Source organism: Suillus subalutaceus (genome assembly GCF_016647625.1).
Source record: "Suillus subalutaceus strain FC151 chromosome Unknown DFJ58scaffold_16, whole genome shotgun sequence".
Lineage (NCBI taxonomy): Eukaryota > Fungi > Basidiomycota > Agaricomycetes > Boletales > Suillaceae > Suillus > Suillus subalutaceus.
In genome coordinates this window covers 334,147-352,601 of record NW_024540265.1, presented here as the reverse complement: position 1 = coordinate 352,601, position 18,455 = coordinate 334,147, and the positions used below count along the sequence as shown (strand labels likewise).

The 18,455-nt window shown below is 47.2% G+C and overlaps 8 protein-coding genes across 8 annotated transcripts; 2 read left to right on the top strand and 6 right to left on the bottom strand.

Annotated features, from left to right (window-relative positions):
- Positions 1-159: 159 nt before the first annotated feature.
- DFJ58DRAFT_723939 (uncharacterized protein) lies at positions 160-1,901 on the bottom strand (the record flags this gene model as incomplete). Its single annotated transcript, XM_041385072.1, has 4 exons — positions 160-675; positions 764-889; positions 960-1,007; positions 1,071-1,901. 4 exons carry the CDS (start codon positions 1,899-1,901, stop codon positions 160-162), a joined length of 1,521 nt encoding a protein of 506 aa, XP_041247977.1.
- Positions 1,902-4,734: 2,833 nt separating this feature from the next.
- Positions 4,735-8,123, bottom strand: DFJ58DRAFT_714463 (uncharacterized protein; the record flags this gene model as incomplete). The annotated part of the gene is made up of 13 exons (XM_041384024.1): positions 4,735-5,320; positions 5,426-5,504; positions 5,656-5,803; positions 5,852-6,085; positions 6,133-6,143; positions 6,183-6,229; positions 6,280-6,455; positions 6,505-6,634; positions 6,692-6,741; positions 6,803-6,918; positions 6,968-7,169; positions 7,223-7,737; positions 7,883-8,123. The coding sequence occupies 13 exons, from the start codon at positions 8,121-8,123 to the stop codon at positions 4,735-4,737; spliced, it is 2,535 nt and encodes an 844-aa protein (XP_041247976.1).
- A 202-nt stretch (positions 8,124-8,325) lies between these two features.
- Positions 8,326-10,898, top strand: DFJ58DRAFT_723936 (uncharacterized protein; the record flags this gene model as incomplete). The annotated part of the gene is made up of 8 exons (XM_041385071.1): positions 8,326-8,867; positions 8,946-9,153; positions 9,198-9,266; positions 9,324-9,674; positions 9,719-10,084; positions 10,278-10,448; positions 10,494-10,807; positions 10,871-10,898. The coding sequence occupies 8 exons, from the start codon at positions 8,326-8,328 to the stop codon at positions 10,896-10,898; spliced, it is 2,049 nt and encodes a 682-aa protein (XP_041247975.1).
- Positions 10,899-12,732: 1,834 nt separating this feature from the next.
- Positions 12,733-13,125, bottom strand: DFJ58DRAFT_723935 (uncharacterized protein; the record flags this gene model as incomplete). The annotated part of the gene is made up of 1 exon (XM_041385070.1): positions 12,733-13,125. The coding sequence occupies one exon, from the start codon at positions 13,123-13,125 to the stop codon at positions 12,733-12,735; it is 393 nt and encodes a 130-aa protein (XP_041247974.1).
- A 99-nt stretch (positions 13,126-13,224) lies between these two features.
- DFJ58DRAFT_129948 (uncharacterized protein) lies at positions 13,225-13,696 on the bottom strand. Its single transcript, XM_041378774.1, has one exon. It carries the CDS (start codon positions 13,558-13,560, stop codon positions 13,324-13,326), a length of 237 nt encoding a protein of 78 aa, XP_041247973.1. The 5' UTR covers positions 13,561-13,696; the 3' UTR covers positions 13,225-13,323.
- Positions 13,697-15,618: 1,922 nt separating this feature from the next.
- On the top strand, positions 15,619-16,657 carry DFJ58DRAFT_742956 (uncharacterized protein; the record flags this gene model as incomplete). The annotated part of the gene is made up of 3 exons (XM_041387232.1): positions 15,619-16,257; positions 16,311-16,412; positions 16,475-16,657. 3 exons carry the CDS (start codon positions 15,619-15,621, stop codon positions 16,655-16,657), a joined length of 924 nt encoding a protein of 307 aa, XP_041247972.1.
- On the bottom strand, positions 16,516-17,824 carry DFJ58DRAFT_769210 (ricin B lectin domain-containing protein). The gene is given in 8 exon segments (XM_041388997.1): positions 16,516-16,747; positions 16,806-16,866; positions 16,920-16,990; positions 17,049-17,150; positions 17,201-17,518; positions 17,530-17,562; positions 17,611-17,646; positions 17,676-17,824. The coding sequence occupies 5 exon segments, from the start codon at positions 17,333-17,335 to the stop codon at positions 16,685-16,687; spliced, it is 432 nt and encodes a 143-aa protein (XP_041247971.1). The 5' UTR covers positions 17,336-17,518; positions 17,530-17,562; positions 17,611-17,646; positions 17,676-17,824; the 3' UTR covers positions 16,516-16,684.
- DFJ58DRAFT_769209 (uncharacterized protein) lies at positions 17,448-17,965 on the bottom strand. The gene is made up of 2 exons (XM_041388996.1): positions 17,943-17,965; positions 17,448-17,893 (listed from the first exon to the last, which is right to left on the bottom strand). The coding sequence occupies exon 2, from the start codon at positions 17,852-17,854 to the stop codon at positions 17,453-17,455; it is 402 nt and encodes a 133-aa protein (XP_041247970.1). The 5' UTR covers positions 17,855-17,893; positions 17,943-17,965; the 3' UTR covers positions 17,448-17,452.
- Positions 17,966-18,455: the final 490 nt, after the last annotated feature.

The following is an 18,455-nucleotide window of genomic DNA, read 5'->3' as shown; positions in this document are numbered from 1 at the left end:
GCACTTGGAAGTACATAGGCCTGGCGCCAAAGTTGAGTGGTACGTTCTCTACCACTCCCAAGGTTGAGCCCTTCAATGTGTTGACAGATTCCATATTAAGGCGATGGTCTGCACGCAGACCTACACCTAGCGATCTCCAGACTTCCTTCGGCATCACCACTACTTCGGTGCCTTGATCGAGGACACAGGTGAGTACCCGCCCTCCAATCGTAGCAGCGCAATAGGCACGAAGTGATCTGCGACAACTTTGCCATCATCGCTTCGCAACTGATCTTGGTTGAATGCCTGCATGAACTCCTCTGTCATTTCCTGGCTGGATAATTCGTTGACTGATACCGTGCCTACGGTGACGCACTTATTGGTTGTGAGGTCGCGGAATTGTTTGCGGACATCTGGCGAAACAGCGAGTAATTCGCACACAGGGATGTTGATGCTGCTTTGAAGAAGGCGCTCTATTATGCGCTTATCGGCCTCCTTGTCCTCAAGTGCGCATAAGTTCCTGTAGTGGGTAGACAATGATGATGCAAGGGGTGTGTTAACAGATGACGATGATGCACTCTCGGATACTTTGGGTGTCTCTTTTGGCTTGGCAGCTGACAGTAGAGGGCGTCGCAGCGCTTTTTGCGCGTTCTGGCGCCTTGCCTTTGTCTGACGAAGCTTGTACGGCAGGAGAGACTATCTCTACCACATCAGAGGCTTGCCTAGATGCAGGCCCAGGGCGTGCACAAAGCTCACTGGAAACTTATACTCCGTCAAATCATACCGCTTTTCCTTTGGGGGCGTAAGGTCCATTTCCCTTCTTCTGATCGCACTTTGCAGTTGCTAGCGCTAACGCCTGCGTAGCGCGCAGCACTTCGAGATCTTCGTCGTCTACCTCTGAATCCGCTGTCTGTGATAGTGTGCACAAATGTGGACGAGTCAACCTCTATCACTGCGTCGACATCAGGATTAGCGCGGACAAAGATGCCAGCGGTTACACTGGCGCTTGGAAGCGCTTCATTTGCTGCCTAATTGGCATAATGGCGATCAATGCGCTCCTTCAAACTCCCTTCGGATGCGTGCCCAGGTACCCATCTTCCATTAGGCAGCACTATCTTCTTGTGCTGGTCGTGTATCTTGCATTTGCCCACATTTATGTACAATTCCTTCTCCTGGCAACGGCCGATGAAATGATCGCGGTTTCCACAGAACACGCATCCACTTGCTGTATAGTTGCTGCTGCGACCAGCTTGGTACTCTTGTTTGATGATAGTGCCTGGTGCTGGTTGCTGGTGCGCTGGCGCTTGGGGTGGGGTGATCAGGTTGGATGCGAAACTTGGCGCACTTGATGGGATCGCCTCTACGACCTCGACCCCAGGGAGTGAGAAGTCTGCTGCTTCATGCACATCGTCAATTGGGTAAGGGTCATCTGGGTGGTGGTCTGGGGACTTGATTAGTAACCGTGTGCGAATCTTTTGTTGGATCTCCGTTGGAAACCCTTCAAGAAACAATCTATTCATCTCTGCCTTCCCTATGCGATCTTTCGCAACTAGGGGCTGTGCGACTTTGATGAATTTGCAATAATACTCCCCTTCCGCGTCTACGCTGCGCATTGGCACGTTAAACTGATTGTGCAAAATCGTCTGCAGGTCTGCCACTGCATAGCACTTATCACCTTGACAGCCGGGATACATCTTTTTTATCCCTAAGACAAATGTGGCATAGTTGCTCGTGCTTGCTGCCATTGTCCCAGCCCATAAACCTCTGTCTTTCATGGGGACATATCGGAGGAGGCCTTTGATGCGGTCTGCGCCTAGGAGGCCAGCCTGGTCGGCGAGGTATTCGTACTCCTCGATGAAAAGCATCAAGTTTTCCGCCTTGCCGTCAAACTTCGGTGCGCCTTCTGTGCTGGAGATAGGCATCCTAAAAGGTGCTATTGACATGTTTGCTGCAGGACTGTTAGCTATTAAAATGGGTTGAGTATTAGAGACTTTTGTGATAGGCGCTACTGTTTGCGCTTGGGGGGTAACTAGAGTGCCTTGTGATCTGATGGGTTTTGGCGGTAGTGAGGTACTGGCGTCTTCTTGTTTGATAACTGGCTTTTCCGTTGTGGTGGACTGGCATGGGCGACAATGTGCCTGCCTCTGGCAGACGAAGCTCGTGTGGCCTCAACCTGATGATTATGCTACCTACGACAATGCCCGAAGGCTCTACTCCTATTGACTAAGCTGTGCAAAGGGTGGCAAACACCCGCCTGCACCACCCCCCGCTAGAGGGGTACCCCACTCCAGCGGTTACTGTACCTGACTGTGTGATTGATGGCTTGTGGGAGGTGTTGCTAGACGTAGTTAGCGCGGTTAGGGAAGAGAGGCTACTTGCGCTCGAGGGTAATATGCGCTTTGGTGTGCTAATGAATGCACCAGGGGGTAGATTCCTTGGGTTATCTTGCAGCTTCAAATTTGTCGGACGATTCGCCTTTCGCGGAATCCTTGGGTGAAGGTGTGACAGGCGAAGCGGGAGTGTGCGGGTTTGGTGCGAAGAGTGAGAGATCTGGGTGTATGGGTTCTGAGACGTGTCTTGCACAGGTTCGTGAAACCGGAACAAAAATCTCTTCTGCTTCTGTGACTTGTGGATCTGAAAATGCGATATTGAATTCTTCAATGGCTTCTTCTCTTTCTTTGTGTCCCTTAGTAGGCCTGAGCGACCTGCTAGTTTTCTCAGATGATCCCCTCGCGGTGGGCTCCAGTTGAGGGCAAGGAATGATAGCTGCATGCTAGGGGGAAGAGTGGGAAGTGGGCTCTCAAGTGCTCCTCTGGATATGAGTGGAAAGTCGTCCCAAGGGGATTGCTACTGAGAAAGATTCCTCTAGTGAAAGGTGGGGGGATCTATAACCAGCGGTTTGGTCTCAAAGCCTGAATGGGACACTGAGGCAAATAATGCACCCAAAAGTGAAGAGTGCTAGCTAAAGGCGCCTAAATGTGCTAATAAGGCGGAAAGTGCGGAAAAGCACACTTTGTGCGATCACAACGGAGTGCTTCAAGTAGAGGTGGCAATCAAATGGGGGAATCAGGACTTTGATAGATGTGGAAGTAGACACTTAAAGGTGTCAAAGCGCCAATAGGAGGGAAACAGGTGTATTCAGATAGAAACTCCATGTCATATACCATATATCCGGTTACAGATCCGATGATCTGGATCTCAGATCCGATCCAGATCCGATGAACATATCCGTCGTCCGGTCCACAGATCTGCTTTGATTCTTATTTCATTTCCTGTTCATATAACTCTAACTATCGTTCATCTCCTTTCGGTATTCCTGTACACCGGTATACCAGTTATCCTTTACTTCCGCTTTGCTTACTGATCCGCTACACTTACGAATCCGCTTTTACTTGTACTTCATTCCCGGTTCATGATTCGTGATCCATCCAACTTACCAATACACTCCACTTAGACTTTGCTTATACTTTCGTACATAGCCTCGCACCTTTGCTTATTGATCATTCCGTTAGCTATCCGTAGTATATAAACCTTTGTATATGCGCTGTAGTAGATCAGTTCGAATATCATCTTAGATTGCACTCATTCCGTCTGGACTCTAAGTCCCTCCGTTATCCGTCCGGACTTGAGTACGCTACTCTTGTCTACTCCAAGACTTAGGATAGATTCCTATAGTCTACATATCCGCCTCTGTCTTCGGACAGTCCTCACCCGTTAGTTTCTAGTCTGGATCCAATCCGGATTAGCTGTTACTCTATACATTCGATATCCGGAAGTCTTAACGGATCCGTTGCAATACTTATCCGTTGCGATACAAGACTTATACGTTACAATACTTATCCGTCTCACTAGACGCGATACTTTAGCTCTCTGAAATAAGGGGCAAGACTCGGGAGAGGGGCACAGCGCACGAGCTGAGGCCGAAGCCCTTCGGATCCGATACTACTTGAGTACGGTCTTAACACTCCAGCTATACACTTCAATGGTAGTGGAACGGAAGTAAGTGACAGGAAAACAAACATGGTGACGTGTAGGTATGCTAAGCGAGTTCCCACAGCTCAGAGCCGAATAGGAAGTACTAAGGTAAATGGTGAGGTAAGTCAGGGTCCATAACAAGATATGATGATAAGTACTAGTGCCTGCGTGACAGAGTATGAGTTCTGAAGAAGGGAAAACACACCAATGGACCTTGGAGGACTCGGACAGGACATGCGGAGGACAGGCGACGGATCCTAGAGAAATGTGACAAAGTGCACCGTAACGCACTCAAACGCACTCAAACGCGCTGGTATGCGCCAAAGCGCGCGTTGCACGGAAGTCGTATGAGAAGCGCTGTTGCAAGGATATCGAGTGCATCATGAAAAGCCGTGAATTTGGCCCATATGAGCCTGGAGAAACGTGAGTCTCTACAGCGCATCATCTTCTTCCAGCATGTGTTAGTGTGGAGAGATGATGTTGAAATGGGGGGACGAACCTGGCAAGCGTAACAAGACCGCACCTGTGCACATCATCTTCTTCCAGGATGTGTTAGTGTGGAGAGATGATGTCGAAATGGGGGGATGAACCTGGCAAGCGTAACAAGCCCGCACCTGTGCGCATTATCTTCTTCCAGGATGTGCTAATGTGGAGGGATGAATAGGCTGCACCCATGCACATCATTTTCTTCTGAGATGGTGAATGAGTACCACTGCGCACCAAAGAAGAATAGTCTTACCTAAGATGCGATCTCAAATGCGTGGTGATCTGCAAACCTGTTTACATAGAGGCGCGGAAGGCGTCATATGAGTCATAGTGTTTGAGGTTCTCTGGGATGGGATGTGTTCCATAGATTGGAATGAGGTGTGCAGCCTGGTAAATGGAATTGATATGGATAATTCCAATTAGTGGAGAATGGTCAGTATCATATGAAGGTTTTACAATCCACATGCCAGTGTCCTCGTCAGGTCCATCGCTGGCTTTCTCGAACCAGCACACTACAGCACATGGATAGGAAACTGCCTCAAACGTGAAAGAGAAAAAGCACATGACACGGCCTATGTCCATCCCCCCCATCCCTTCGACAGCTGCATTTGTGTTCACAAACACACAATCGTATTGTGGTGCCTCGTTTCTCCAAAGAGGACAAGCACGTATATGCTCCCGGCGCATGCCATCGATACCGCTGCGGTCGCTAGGTGCATAGAATGTCGAAGATGCAGAGTTGAACACTTGAATTTTCCCATCAAATCGAGGACAACTTGCAAGCAGGATGTCAGACGGAGAAGGTTCGTAATCTGGATGCAATTGTTCGAATAGGAATCGGCGGAGAAGGTTGTAGAGACGGGGGGTAGAGAGTTCTGTACTTAAATCAGGTACAGTTCGTGCACGTTTGCGTTCTGCGCAATAACGAAAATCATGAGGTATTGATTGTCAAATATAAGCTGGCTTACAGTGTGTTTTTGCTAACTGAACATGGGCCTGGACCAGCATCGGGCCGTCGATGATTTCGCCTTCTTCATTGTCACCCTGGGTAGTGACATCGGGGTCTGGGAGTAGCGTGATGCTATTTTCATTGGGCTCATTGGCTTCAGGCTCCCTAGTATTTAACTGTAAACGCGCTAGTATAGATTTTGAGCAAGCAATGCAAAAAATAATGCCATAAAAACTCACTTAATGCTCAAAGAGTGTCGGATAGACAGGTGCCGTTCAGCATCCCACGGCTTTTGAAATCGATGCATGATGCTGCCAGTTTGTCAAGGTGCTGATTTGTTACCAGCATTTGACCAAGCGCTTGGTAGCGACTTGAACGCCTCCATGGTTCCTTCACAGCTTTAATGTGCTTTGTCTCTGTAATCGAGGAACATAGGCCGTTGGGTGCACCGAACAGTCAAACAAGGAGGGCATAATGGGAACAAGAATGTTGTCGAGGGAGAGAGAATGTGAATACGACACCTGTAGACTCGAAAATCTTCCTGTAATGATGGAATCGGTTGAGAGCATCCTGGATCTGGACCAGCGTGGATTCCGTAATGATGTTACGCCATACGAAATAGCAGAATTTGAGAAATGCACGAAATGTGCGCACCACATCCATTGGGACGTAACCTTCAATGGCGGGTAGATAAACCTGAACTGTTGTTAGTCTGAAGGTCACAATATCAACGTTAAACTTACCTTCATAAGAGCTTTCGAATCGTCGCCGGTTCATTGTTTGAACCCTCAACCTTGAGGAAAATGTTGAAGACCCGAGAATGAGGCAACAACAGCAATTCTTTAACAACATCAGCTTTGAGACATTGAATTCAGACAAAAAGGACATACCTTCGATCTATATCATCTTTAATCTTCTCTGCTCCTTTCTTGCCATACACATGGTGCAGATATTGTCCCACCCATTCAACTAGATGGTCCTTGAAGGTTCCTTTAATCAATTGGTGTAGGACGTCCGGTGCGATAAGTTCATGAATACTGCCTCGGGGAAAATCATTTGTAAACGGCTAGAAATACTTAAGTCTCAACTGCGGTTCTACAAGACAGGTGACTTACAACAAGGTCGGCAACAATACCATACTCGTCCCACAGATCACTAGATGTTACTTCTTCAATGAGTGCTTCTGCATGGTCGCGATTGCGATACAATGACTTGGTGTCCAAATTTTTGCGGTGTGACATGCACCTGTATGTTAAAAATACCTAGTCAGAGCGTATATTGAAAATACATTGAGGAACATACCTTGGACACCAAGAGCGCACTATACATGCCAAGAACCTGCTCCTCATAATCTGCAATATATGGTCCAAGCCCATAGATAACACGTCAATAGTGCCCATCACCAAAATGCACAACTTCTGGTTTCATCATACCAGGCCTGAGGTTCTCGAGAATCTTCGAGATTGATGAATGGAATAGTTGCCGGCGATACTTGCGATATTTTGGGCAGGCCACATGCTCCTTGGTAGCTGCTCAACTGTAGTTAGCGCAGAACGACAATAGTAGGATGAATATTACTCTTTGGCATAGCTAGAAAACCGATGATGGCAACAGCATCGCGATGTGCACGTCGGACATTATTACTAACATTTCCAATCGATACATACAGTGGATAGTAGTCGTTGGCGCCAGTTGCCACTGAAACTGTCATTTTGTCGCTGCCAAGAATAACTGGCACAAAGGTTGAGCCAGCTGTATCTGAATCTTTGGAAATGATATCCTACCGAACATCATCAGTGTGTTAGCTACATAAAATAAGGAAAGATAACATACTGCTTGATTCCAAGCCCAGTCACCGGACATGAAGTCTTGCCATTGATGTTCGTTATCATCAGTCGAGAACTCACGGTAGGGCCGGTAGTCCATTTCCTTTTCATAGTCCGGGTTTGCCAACATGTTCCGAATGATATCATGGGGGTCTCGATACCAGACATCATGAGATTCAGTCATCCAGGGTGGTACATTGTGTGCCGGCTTCTCCCCTGTGTACCGGACATTGAAAGATTGCCATTTGACATCACCTACCAGTGTGCTATCAATGGTCTTATATAAATCACGGGAGTCCGCAAACGGTGGCTTGTCATTGTGTTTCAAAAGGGTTGCAGCCCAAAGATCCAATAAGATATTAATGTTCCCCACTGACATCTGATTACGCGTGTACAGAAATTCCGCGGTCTCGAACTCAACGCGATTTCGGTAGGGAGTCCAGTCATCAGGCAATTTGCTTGGTGGCGGTATGGGGGGTGCTCCATCAGCAAGGAATTGACCTGTTGCATCACATGGGCGACCTTCATAAGTTTATACATTAGTTGCAATTAGCTAGAAGAGCTTCAAGAAACATACCATTTAGTTTGAGGTGATAGTTGCAATATAATCTATCGCCTGGTCACCAAAACTCCGTAGCCAGATTGTCAGGCTCGTCGAGAGCCTGACCCGCATCAAATGAGCCTGCGGGGAAGTTGTCCCCTGCGAAGAAGTTGTCATGTGGTTCTTCTGGCTCATCTTCGACTGTAGCCGAGTAAGAGACACTAGTGGTAGGAGCTGAGGTGAATGTCGGATGCAAAGCATTCCAGTGCTTTGTGCACCCTGCCTGAGTTTTGGAGTGGCATTCGCAGTGCAAGTAACCGCAGGGAATCTGATGAGCGCTGTGGTCCCTGCAAGCATGATGAGACATCCTAAACATAAAATGAAGAGAAGAGTTGAACTGTATGGGAGCCTTGAGAGCCGTGCCAAATACTATAATCCAATTAGCGTGTGCGCGCCACAGTCGATATACTTGTTTGGGGACTTACTAAATTCTTGAACTTCCAACCTTCACAATTCTGACGTCTCACTCCAGCGAAAGTCCTCGTCTCAGTAACCCCATCTCCTCAGTCATGTCTACAATAGATGCTCCTCGTCACACCCGTCCATCAAATGCAACTGCCCGGCCTGGTCAGATAGTGCTTAACGCACAGGTCAAGAGACATACCAAGGCACAAAAGAATGCCGCTGACCTTGCCCTCAAGGAAGCCAAAGAATTAAAGGAGGCACAGGCTGACAAGGGACTGAAGCACCTGGCTGGTATGCAGAATGAGATGGAGAAAGCACAGGAGGATTTACTCATGAAAAAAGCGATCCCTGTTGTGCCCAAGCCAAGGGCTCGTAAGGCTATAAAGCCTGCAGTAAGGAGTAGTGACAATCATACTGATAGCATGGTGGAGGCTGATGAAGCTGATGACCTCCAGGAGACTGTTGAGCAGATGGACAGTGAAACTGCAGGAGTGACGAAGAAGAAGGTAATGAAGAAAGGTGGAAAGACGCTGATAAAGGATGCCATCAGCAACATGCAAAAGAAGATCAACGAAGCGCCATCAAAAAGGGAAAGTGACAACACTGACGGCATGGCACGTGTATCTGATGGGAAAGACTCAGTGCTGTGAGGCTTCTTCTCTTACCCATCACTGATGTTACTTCTCACCGAATCAACATTATATTTCCTCAATCTTACCTCTAGTTTCAATGCAACCGCTCAGAAATTCGCATTGGGTGGCCGGGTCACCAACTGGGTTTCCAATGTTAAGCCGCTGGGAAAATTAGAACATCCAAAGCCACTACCATCTGCATCAAGTATTACTCGAGCGCCTCCGACCTCCATTTTCTCACAAGGCACTGCTTCTACGGCAGCAACTTCTGATGCGCAGGTCCTGATTCAGAAGCCTGTGGTTCCAGCTGAAATTCCAGATGCAGATGACGCCCTCATAGGCAGTTTGCAGATGCCATCGATGATACCCTGGAGCATGAGGCCACTATTGTGAAAAGCAAGGGAAAATCGAAGGTAATTGAATGCTATTTGATTGTTAATACTAGTATCCGCTCATTAATTGGTCCGCAGGTAGCCTCAATATTTGAAGATAATGCGGACTTTGAGCCAAAGGCAACTTCCACATCAGTACCATCAGGAGCATATGACTTGGATGAAGATTCGGCGACTTCATTTGCAGAGCAGGAACAGTACTCACTGGAGCCCAAGCCTCCATTCACACAAATCGACACTCTCCGGGCCCTCAAGCAGAAAACTCTGGTGGATGACGCCTTAGATGATGAGGAGGAGGCATCTGTGGTGTCTGACTGGTCCATGGACATTGATGGTCCCGCTTTTGAGGACCCGATTATGGTTTCTGATGAAGAGTCTCAGCCCGAACCTGTGGTACTAAAGAAGAAGATTCAGCGCACAACATCTTTGGTAAGTGTGAACTGTTAATTGTGCTCATTCTGACACTCTCATAGACGTCTGTATCTGTTGCTTCTACTGCTGACAGCAAGCTGCCTGCTCTAAAAAAGGCCAAGGCCGAGTCATCCGTTACACATGCCCACAACACTCCTGCTGTCAAACGCCAGTTGAACGTGGACACTGCACCAGAGCGAATGAAATCTCGTAGCACCTATCATAACGTTGACTTACCTGCTATGATGCAGGTAGATCAGTGCTGGACAAAGAAGTATCTCCCTACTGTCATGTTGTGGGCTGGGAGTTATGGTGATATCTGGAACATCCCAGATGACGTCCTTCTCCTTCATGCTCAGCTCATTTTTAACGCGGTATACAAGGAACTTAACATCACTATCGTTCATGGTGGTGTGATACACTCCCTGGTAAGTCTATTTTTTACTGTCGAGCTTGACTGACTGTATTTGTAATTAGACAGCACAGCATATATCCGAATGGCGCAGCAATTTCAGCTCTACAGGCATAGTCATCGTCCTGGACTTTTTGATGTGAAATTCTGACTGCAATCCCGTTGAACTCGCCAAGTCTTTAATTGCAGGCTATGCATTCTTGTTTCAGGATCCTGATGAGCCAAATCCCCTCACAGTGTACCATTCTCCCTTTGTTTTGCAGTTGTTGGGTACTGTGCATCTCAATGCCATCAGTGGGTATGTGGATGTTCCCAAACTTGACATGCATGCACTCGCAACACTTGGGATGTCAGGCGTTATTGCCCTTTCTGCTGCAGCAGTAAGTTTGATCTTCAGATGGTTTAATTCGCACTTATTATTTTAGATTGAACGTGCCCTCAATATGTTTGCAGACAAGCATTTGAAAGTCAAGGAAGTCTTAGCGGCTGGCTCAGGTAAACTCGCTATCAAGCTACCGAAAATCCTCAACAAAACCACCGGCAAAATGACCAATGCCCCATTCTTATTTTCAGGGGCTTGCTGGACTAAAGTGACTAACTCGTTCATCAAGTCTATCTCGAACAAGCCTGCTGGATACATAGAGACTACGATACAGATGGCGCGTGCCTGTACTATGTCGAACGACGCGATGGATCCAGCACAGGGCTCATTTGATGATGAGGAGTCCGAGGACGATGAGTGCGCTATGCTTTGTAAGTCATTATCATTCAGGTTTAATCTCACTGACATTCATGACCTCAGAATTTTTCTATTTGTTGTGTCTGCATGATTTTCACTATCCTACATTGAACTCCAGGCTGTCGCTATCATCTTTTACTGCATCTGCCGCTGCTCCATTTGCTCCCACTGCTCTATTTGCTCCCGCATGCCCCCCTTTTGTTCCTGTACTGCTGTCCCACTTTTCATATTAGCAAGTTTCCTTAATTTTCCACTTATTGTGTAGTATGCCCCTTTTTATGAAAGACTTGTGCCGCTTTATCTGGTTTTTTAAGCAAAATAAGTGTTGAGTAAGCGGAAATTCAGAGATGGAGTGGGCTTAATCAAGTGGCTCGCGCTTTTTCGCTCAAATGACTTAATACTTCTTTTCACATAATTAAGTGACAAATAAAGCGAGATAAGCAACTGGTCATTTTCCTGATGTTGTTCCGATTTGGTGCAGATTAATGAGAGAGGAGTGATGCACAATTTTACAGCATCAAAGACACTGCAAAGATCTGGGCGCAGAGGAGTAACTGAGACATCATAAGGAGGAGGGAGGCAATTTCAAGCAAAGAACCGCATCCACGGGTATATTTCATCCCAACTCCTCACAATATACTTTGTCACAACATCGTCCTTGACACCAGTACTAGCTGAACAGGCAACCGAGGTAATCCTCACCAATCCAAAGAGAGCCAACTTCGCGCGTATGATGGCAGGAATAATCTTGGGATCGATGTAATTTGGTACTTGAACCGATTTGAGCGTTGCATGAAAGATGGGCACCAAGCAGCAAAAATGGGAAAAATTGTTGATTGGGATAGAATCAATCAGCCTTGCCAGATCTGCGGTAGATCCCTGTAGAGCCCTCTTTGCAGTAATCTTGAGTGCATGTTAGTAGTCGAACAGATTGGTGTGATAAGGGATCCAACTTGTGTTGCCGCTGGCAGTGACTTCAGTGCTTTTGCATCATCTATAGAGAGATGCAAGCTTGCGGCAGATGGCATGAGGGGTAGGTAGTAGCACTGTATAGTGTGATGGGCTTTAGCAGGGACAGGTGGAAATTGGTTCAGGAAGTCGAGAATTTGGGACTGTTATCAAGATGCATATGCCACCCCAATTACAAAAGCCTTGTGGCTGTATTTCGAATTTCGATATAAGTGCGTAAGTGCGTAAGATCCATTGGTATTACTGAAGCATGCACTCGTTTCTTGAGTCACTATAAACAAAAAGTGCATGTCCGTAGCTTGCAGATTGCTTGATATTGTTGTTGTTGTGATCACCGAAAGATTTGCGCTTCTAAGAGCAGTGTTCAACTTGAGCACTTGAAGTGAGCTGGTGTTGCATCACTCCTTGATTTGGACGCAATATGTTTGTATGTATTTGGTTGGTGTATTATGTACTGCTGTTACCCAATCCTGCTCGCGCACACCAAATTCAATTGTCAGTGCAGTCTTGTTGAAGTTTATCAGGGGTCAGTCCATGATGACATTGGCGCACAGCCAAATAGACATGCATCGACATTCTCCGATTCCGAGATACCTGTTCAGAATTTGAGATTGTTTGGCCCAAGCCCAGCTTGTTCAACCGCGAAGGTCAAACATAAAGGGGTGTTTTGTGTGTTTGTGTTTGAGGAGTTTGCCTGAAAGCTGGAGGCACCGGCATTTGAATTCTACCCTGGCAAGAGCTCGCCAGTCATTGACAGATTTGTGGCTGAAGAAGAGTTTGAGTCTTCAAGAAGGTATTCACGCAATCTCAAGCGTCTGCAGGATCTCTCGAACATGAGGAACATGCATCAAATAAGTGAGAGCAAAATAAGCGAGAGCAGACAACGCGTGAGGTTGGTAAAGTCAGACGTGTTCCAAATATCATGTCCAAGTATGTAGCCTCTTCGGGGCGGAATTTTAAGTAGGAGCAGTATGACGTTCAACAGCCTCCCGTGCGGCCTCTGCCCAATCCTGCTCGCACACACCAAGCTCAACTCGTAGTATGGTCTTGTTGAATGTCGTCAGAGTCAATCCATGAGGTTGGCGAATGCGCGACTCCCAGCCCTCTGGAAGTCGCTCATGATGAAGGAAGCTATGGAGGTGGTCCATACGACCTCCAAAGACAGTGACTAGGGTCGCGGCACTAACGGAACGTTCAAAAGTGCGCTCGAAAGCGGACGATGTAATAATGTACTTCGTGCTCCCAAAGATCTTGTGGATAAAGTTGAGAGAGAACTCCTTGTTTACTGCACGCGCAATGGCACGACGCTTGCCGAGCATCCTGGAGATCTTTGGTGGTGATGAGATCATTGCTGTCCTCGTCCTTGCCAGTCGCTGCCGCAAGTAACTCCTCAATGAAAGGTACGTATTTTATCGATTGGTCCGGTTGAAAAGCAGCGTCGAGGCCTGAAGACAGATCATGTCACATAACTTACAAGAACAAGCGGAGAAATTGCTCACGTAAGAGAGAGGCGTCGTGTTCAATACCATTGTGCAGGCCAAGTTCTTTCAAATCAAATGTATCCTTGCTGTAGCTTTTCTTGAGCATATGAGCGGCGAAGTGCGGCACAAATGAGCAAAAGGTAGCACTGAAGTTGTAGGTTGCCCGGATGTGGTGGCCAACCTCGACAAACGAGATGTCGCGGCCACTGTGTGAGATGATTGATTGGAGAGCGTAAGGAGAACATCCCAAGATAAAATCCCGACATCAAAGAAAAGACGAGACAGGCCGGAAAACAAGCCCATTTCACTTTCCTTGGGTCAATGATAGGTATGTCGAATGTGATAAGGGACAGGAAGAGATGGATAGGTACGTTTCACTATCAAGCTTAAGTATATATATTCAGGATCCAAATAACGTACCCAGTGTCACAGGACTGACAGTGACAGACAGGGTTCTGTATCCCTGCGCCATATGGTATTCCGAACCATACTGATGTACTAGGAGGGCTCAAAATTAATCAGTAGTGGACGAAAGGAGATATTGAAAAAGGAAGAGTCATCAAAGAGTCAATATTGCTTCTAAATCATCTGACTGGCAGTCTGGGGCATAAACTTCATCGAGCTTCTCCGATCCGGGCCCATATATGTCAAGGGTTCATTAATGTTCAGAATTCGCGGCGGTTTCGGAGAAGAAGGCGCCCGATAAGCTTGAATCATTTGACGCGGCTCTCACAGCACCTACTTGTCCAACCCCGAAGACCACATACGAAGGGTCAAATTTAAAGGGGCTCCGGTGTTTCGAGTTCTGCGTTCGAATGACAGTTACAGGTCTCCTCACCCGTAGTCCGTTTTGGTTGACGTGTGAGTGTCTTCACGCGCACGTTCCAAGTCTTGAGCAAGGAAAGTCACGTGACGTCGGTGTGCAACTCGTCGGACTGATGTTTTCTCAGTTCCTTCATGCGTCGATGACGAGCATGGCGGCAGCAGTAATATGGACACCAGGGCTTGCTTCCACCTCATACAAGCTCCCATCCATTACTTCAACATTGCGACATAAAGAACCCCATAATGTCTGCTGCTTCTCATCCATGTGTCGACGAGCAGCCCACTTGCACGATCACTATGCAACCCTTGGAGTCCCAATCACAGCGAGCAAGGCTCAAATAAAGGCATGGGTCACTCACTTTGTGTTCCTCACAAACTCATCATAGACACACTTCTACCAAGTGAGTCGTTCTCATTGGTAGCTCCGGATAGCTGCTGATGGACCACGCCGACTCTTAGCTTAGCAAGAAATACCATCCCGATGTCATTCAGTGTTGGACGTCAGATACGATGCGTACGCGTGCTACCAGTCCCGGAGGATTAGCCTCTGGGACTTCTTCGATTTCCTTTCCTTGTCCAGTCCTTATCATATCTTGACGTCTTCTCTTGGTACCTTCCACACCATACATCGTCTCCACTGGTGTCGTTGCCACCAGTATCGTCTTTCCGTCTGGGACTTGTCCTCATTTGATACTTAATGTCTTCTTGAATGAAGAGCTGCCTCAGCGTTGTCTATTCACGTCCGCTGAGGTATGCATGTCCTTACTACTCGTACTTAATCTTGTTGCTGACATGTCACAACCTCATTCGCTATGGCTCAAACACAACTTGAAGTCCCAGCGCATCGGCTCGTACTTTCACGAACTCAGATTCATTCTGAACCAAGGGAAACAGTTTGGACCCCGCATTGGTAGGCTTTGTGTAAGCACGCTGGCTTACTAGAGTTCCCATAATCTACATAAATACTGTCCGCGATACTGAAACACAAGCTTTCAGTATCACTGCCTTTTGGCGTAACAGTTAAGGGATGACAGTCTTAGCTAAGTTACACTTTGCTTGACACGACCATCTGATAGTCCATCTAACCATGTCATGGACTTCCAAACACCTAATTTTCTCAGAACATCTCATGGTGTAGTTCCACATTTCTCAAGGTACCATATTCATTCAGCTAATGACATCAGCTGGATCAACATATTTTTTGAATCCTTGTGAGTTGTCATTTTACCTGCTATACCCTCAGTGAATAATCTATGACTTCAAGCCTCGAGCGAACATCCCCAGTACCCACTTATCAGGCAGGATCGCAGCTACTACATAATTTCTTAGGATTCAACAGCTCAAAACATATCGTTTCGCTTTCGCTTCGTGATCCTTTGGATGCTCGAGAGATGCCTCCAATGGAAATTCGTATGTTTCAGCTTCATGCATATGTGGCATCAGGAAGGTGATTATAAAGTTAGAGTCTCCTCTGTCAAAACTTTTCATCTTCGTTTTCAGGTCACGCTCGCAGACTGGCGATCATATGTTCTGACAATGCAGCCTGATATCGCATTTGCTGTCAGTGATATGCCATTTACTGCAGCCCCGCACTCGCAGAAACGCTTGACTAAAAGCATCGAGCGCAGTGCGGCTTGGCTCGCAGATCTGTTGCGTCCTGTTGAAAACGTGATAGATGACTCACTCACGGAGTCAACTCCTGCTACTTTGAATGTCTTCGTGCATCTAGCTGGTGGTACTTCGACCTCCGCAAGGAGAGCCTTCTCGCACAGCCTCACGGAGACTCTTCATGGGCTGAAAGCAAACGCCGTGAAACCACTGCTATGTTTGGACGAAGGAGTAGCTGGGTATTCATTTGACCTAGCCGCCCTTCATGTTAGACCAGCTCCTCTCTCGACTCCCAACGATCGGGGCGGAGGCATCGAAATCGCAGAACACTCTTCGATTCTACAGAACTCAGAATCATTAGCTCGAACGCCAACACCTAATACAGCTGTTACACCCACATCGCTCTCATCCGGCATGATTGAGCCTCTTTCCTTCTTCTCCCTGGCCCCCACATTGGATGAGCTCCTCTGCGCATCGTTAGATCCCCTCCCAATCGCAAAGCCACGCCTTGTCACAGATGTTCGATCCCCTCACCTAACACTCCCTCTCAAACGCATATCAGACGCAGTCACGAGGAGCATACAACAAATACGCTGGGTTTTGCGCTCATGGCTGCTCAGGCTGCGGCCTCACTTGGGGGATTTATTGTCCTCACCGTCGATGTGCTCAAGCCTAGCTCGAATACTAGTGCCAATGAGAGCCTCGGATTTAGAATTCAATGTGTAATGCAGCGCAGGGCTTGCGACTTGTTGTACGCATGTTGAAGATCAGATGATCCACCTAGGTGGACACGATCTCTCGTGGAACCTCACACGTTTTCATAGATTTTCAGAGAGGAATCGCAGAATTCAATCATCTGAACGACTTTTATCTAAAGGAGATCTCCTGGGGCAACATGAACACGATGCAATACAGATCATTCAAACTCAAGAAATTGATACATGAGGCTCGTTATGCCTTTCGCTAACCATTCTCTCACAGACTATGACTTCGCTTACTCTTCGTTAAAGGTCCAAAGCTGCCTGTTGTCACTGTCGTCTAAGGCAGCGAGCGTGATCTATCAAATATGAACTGTGAGTTATCCTGTCCTGGCATATAATAGGCTTGAGGCATACCTGAGTGCTATTACCGCCATTCTTGAGGGAGCAGACAAGCTCTCCCTGCTGGCCTTTGATCCTATGCACATATGAGTGACTTGTATGACGACGGGTTACAGTCGTATCACTTACATGTAATGCCCCATTTCCAGTTTGACAAGCGTCCACTTCGTAGCGACGTGGCTACCGACGACACCTGCGCCCTGTAAATCCAAAGATCGTTACAGCAGTACATTACAGCACCAAACATGCATTTCTTACAAGAGTCTCTGGCTCAGCCCTCATATATGTTCCAGTTCCGTTGTTGATCAATCTGACGGTGGCTTGGTTGTCACCCTCCTTCGCAAGGACTTGCACGGTCCACTACACTGATCGTTAGCCCGCACACTCTGAGTCAAGGAATATACACCAACACGCTGGTTCTCATTGATGCTGGTATCGTAGTTATAGCCAATGACAGGAGTGCCATCGATGGCGCCGCCTCCTGACAGGTCAATGACCTGCTTGGAAAAGCTGACGTTGTAGATTGTGTAAGTGCCGCTCTGCATGGTAAGATGAGCTATGAGTTGAAGTAAATGCGACTTGGAGTTGGCAGTTGCTACAAGTGATGAAGCTTGGGAGGTGACCACCAAACATGACAACCTTTATATGCTGAGGAAAAGCTGTTAGTCATCAAGAAAACTCCCCAGCATATCTAAGGATGGAACATTTGATCCGCCGATGCAAACCGCTATAACACACCATGATGACTTGTGACCAGTATCTGTAACAGAGCCTGGAATGTAACAAATCAATTTTCGTGATATGGTCAGAGCCAGACTACATGTTCGAATGCGCTTAACCCCACATAGGAAAGCTGGTGATTGCCATTGGAGTTCAAGAATAACGATGCACACAGCATCGAAGAAACCAGTCCCCCCGGTTTGTCTGATATTCTTATTGTGGAAAGAAGGAATACGCCGCAACATATCAAATAAGTTCTCTCCGAATTGACGAATCAGCGACCAAAACCAGAGGGAAAACCACCTTGCTTGCGCACGCCGCATCGGCGTTAACTTGACACTCATTGTGACAATATAATTTCAAATCTGTCATCAAATGTTATCCTGGATAGAAATTTATCGGTTCAGTTAGAAAAAACTGCAGATCGCTTACTTGAGTGCAGGACAAAGGGTCGTCTGGTAGAAAGATACACAGACCGGACCACAATCATGTACTGAAGACAGGCTCGGAGCGAGTAATCAACAATGCATGAAATCACGATTAGTACAAGTAAAAACAGAACAGACACCTTACGTGATCGCCGCACAGTGAACATATCGGCCTGGTCCCGTTCCTCGGCTAGCCAACTGAGTTTATGTTTGAATGTCACTGGTAGTGTTGTTGGCAGAACTCGGCAGTTTTGCCAACCGGTTTGGCAAAACCGGTTGTGCCGGTTTTTAGCAGAACTCACACGAAAGGGGGGTGGCAGAACTCCAGGGTATCCGAGACTCATGGAGATGTAGTTTAGATCTCTGATAACAAAAATTGAATTCAAGAGAACATGAAAACCGTACAGCACACATTCTCCGATCTCAGCACAACACAATCCGTGCGACGGTGTAATCTCTCAGTTGACACATTTGAAACACAGCAAAATTCATGCAAACCTTCGACGCCACAGCGCCA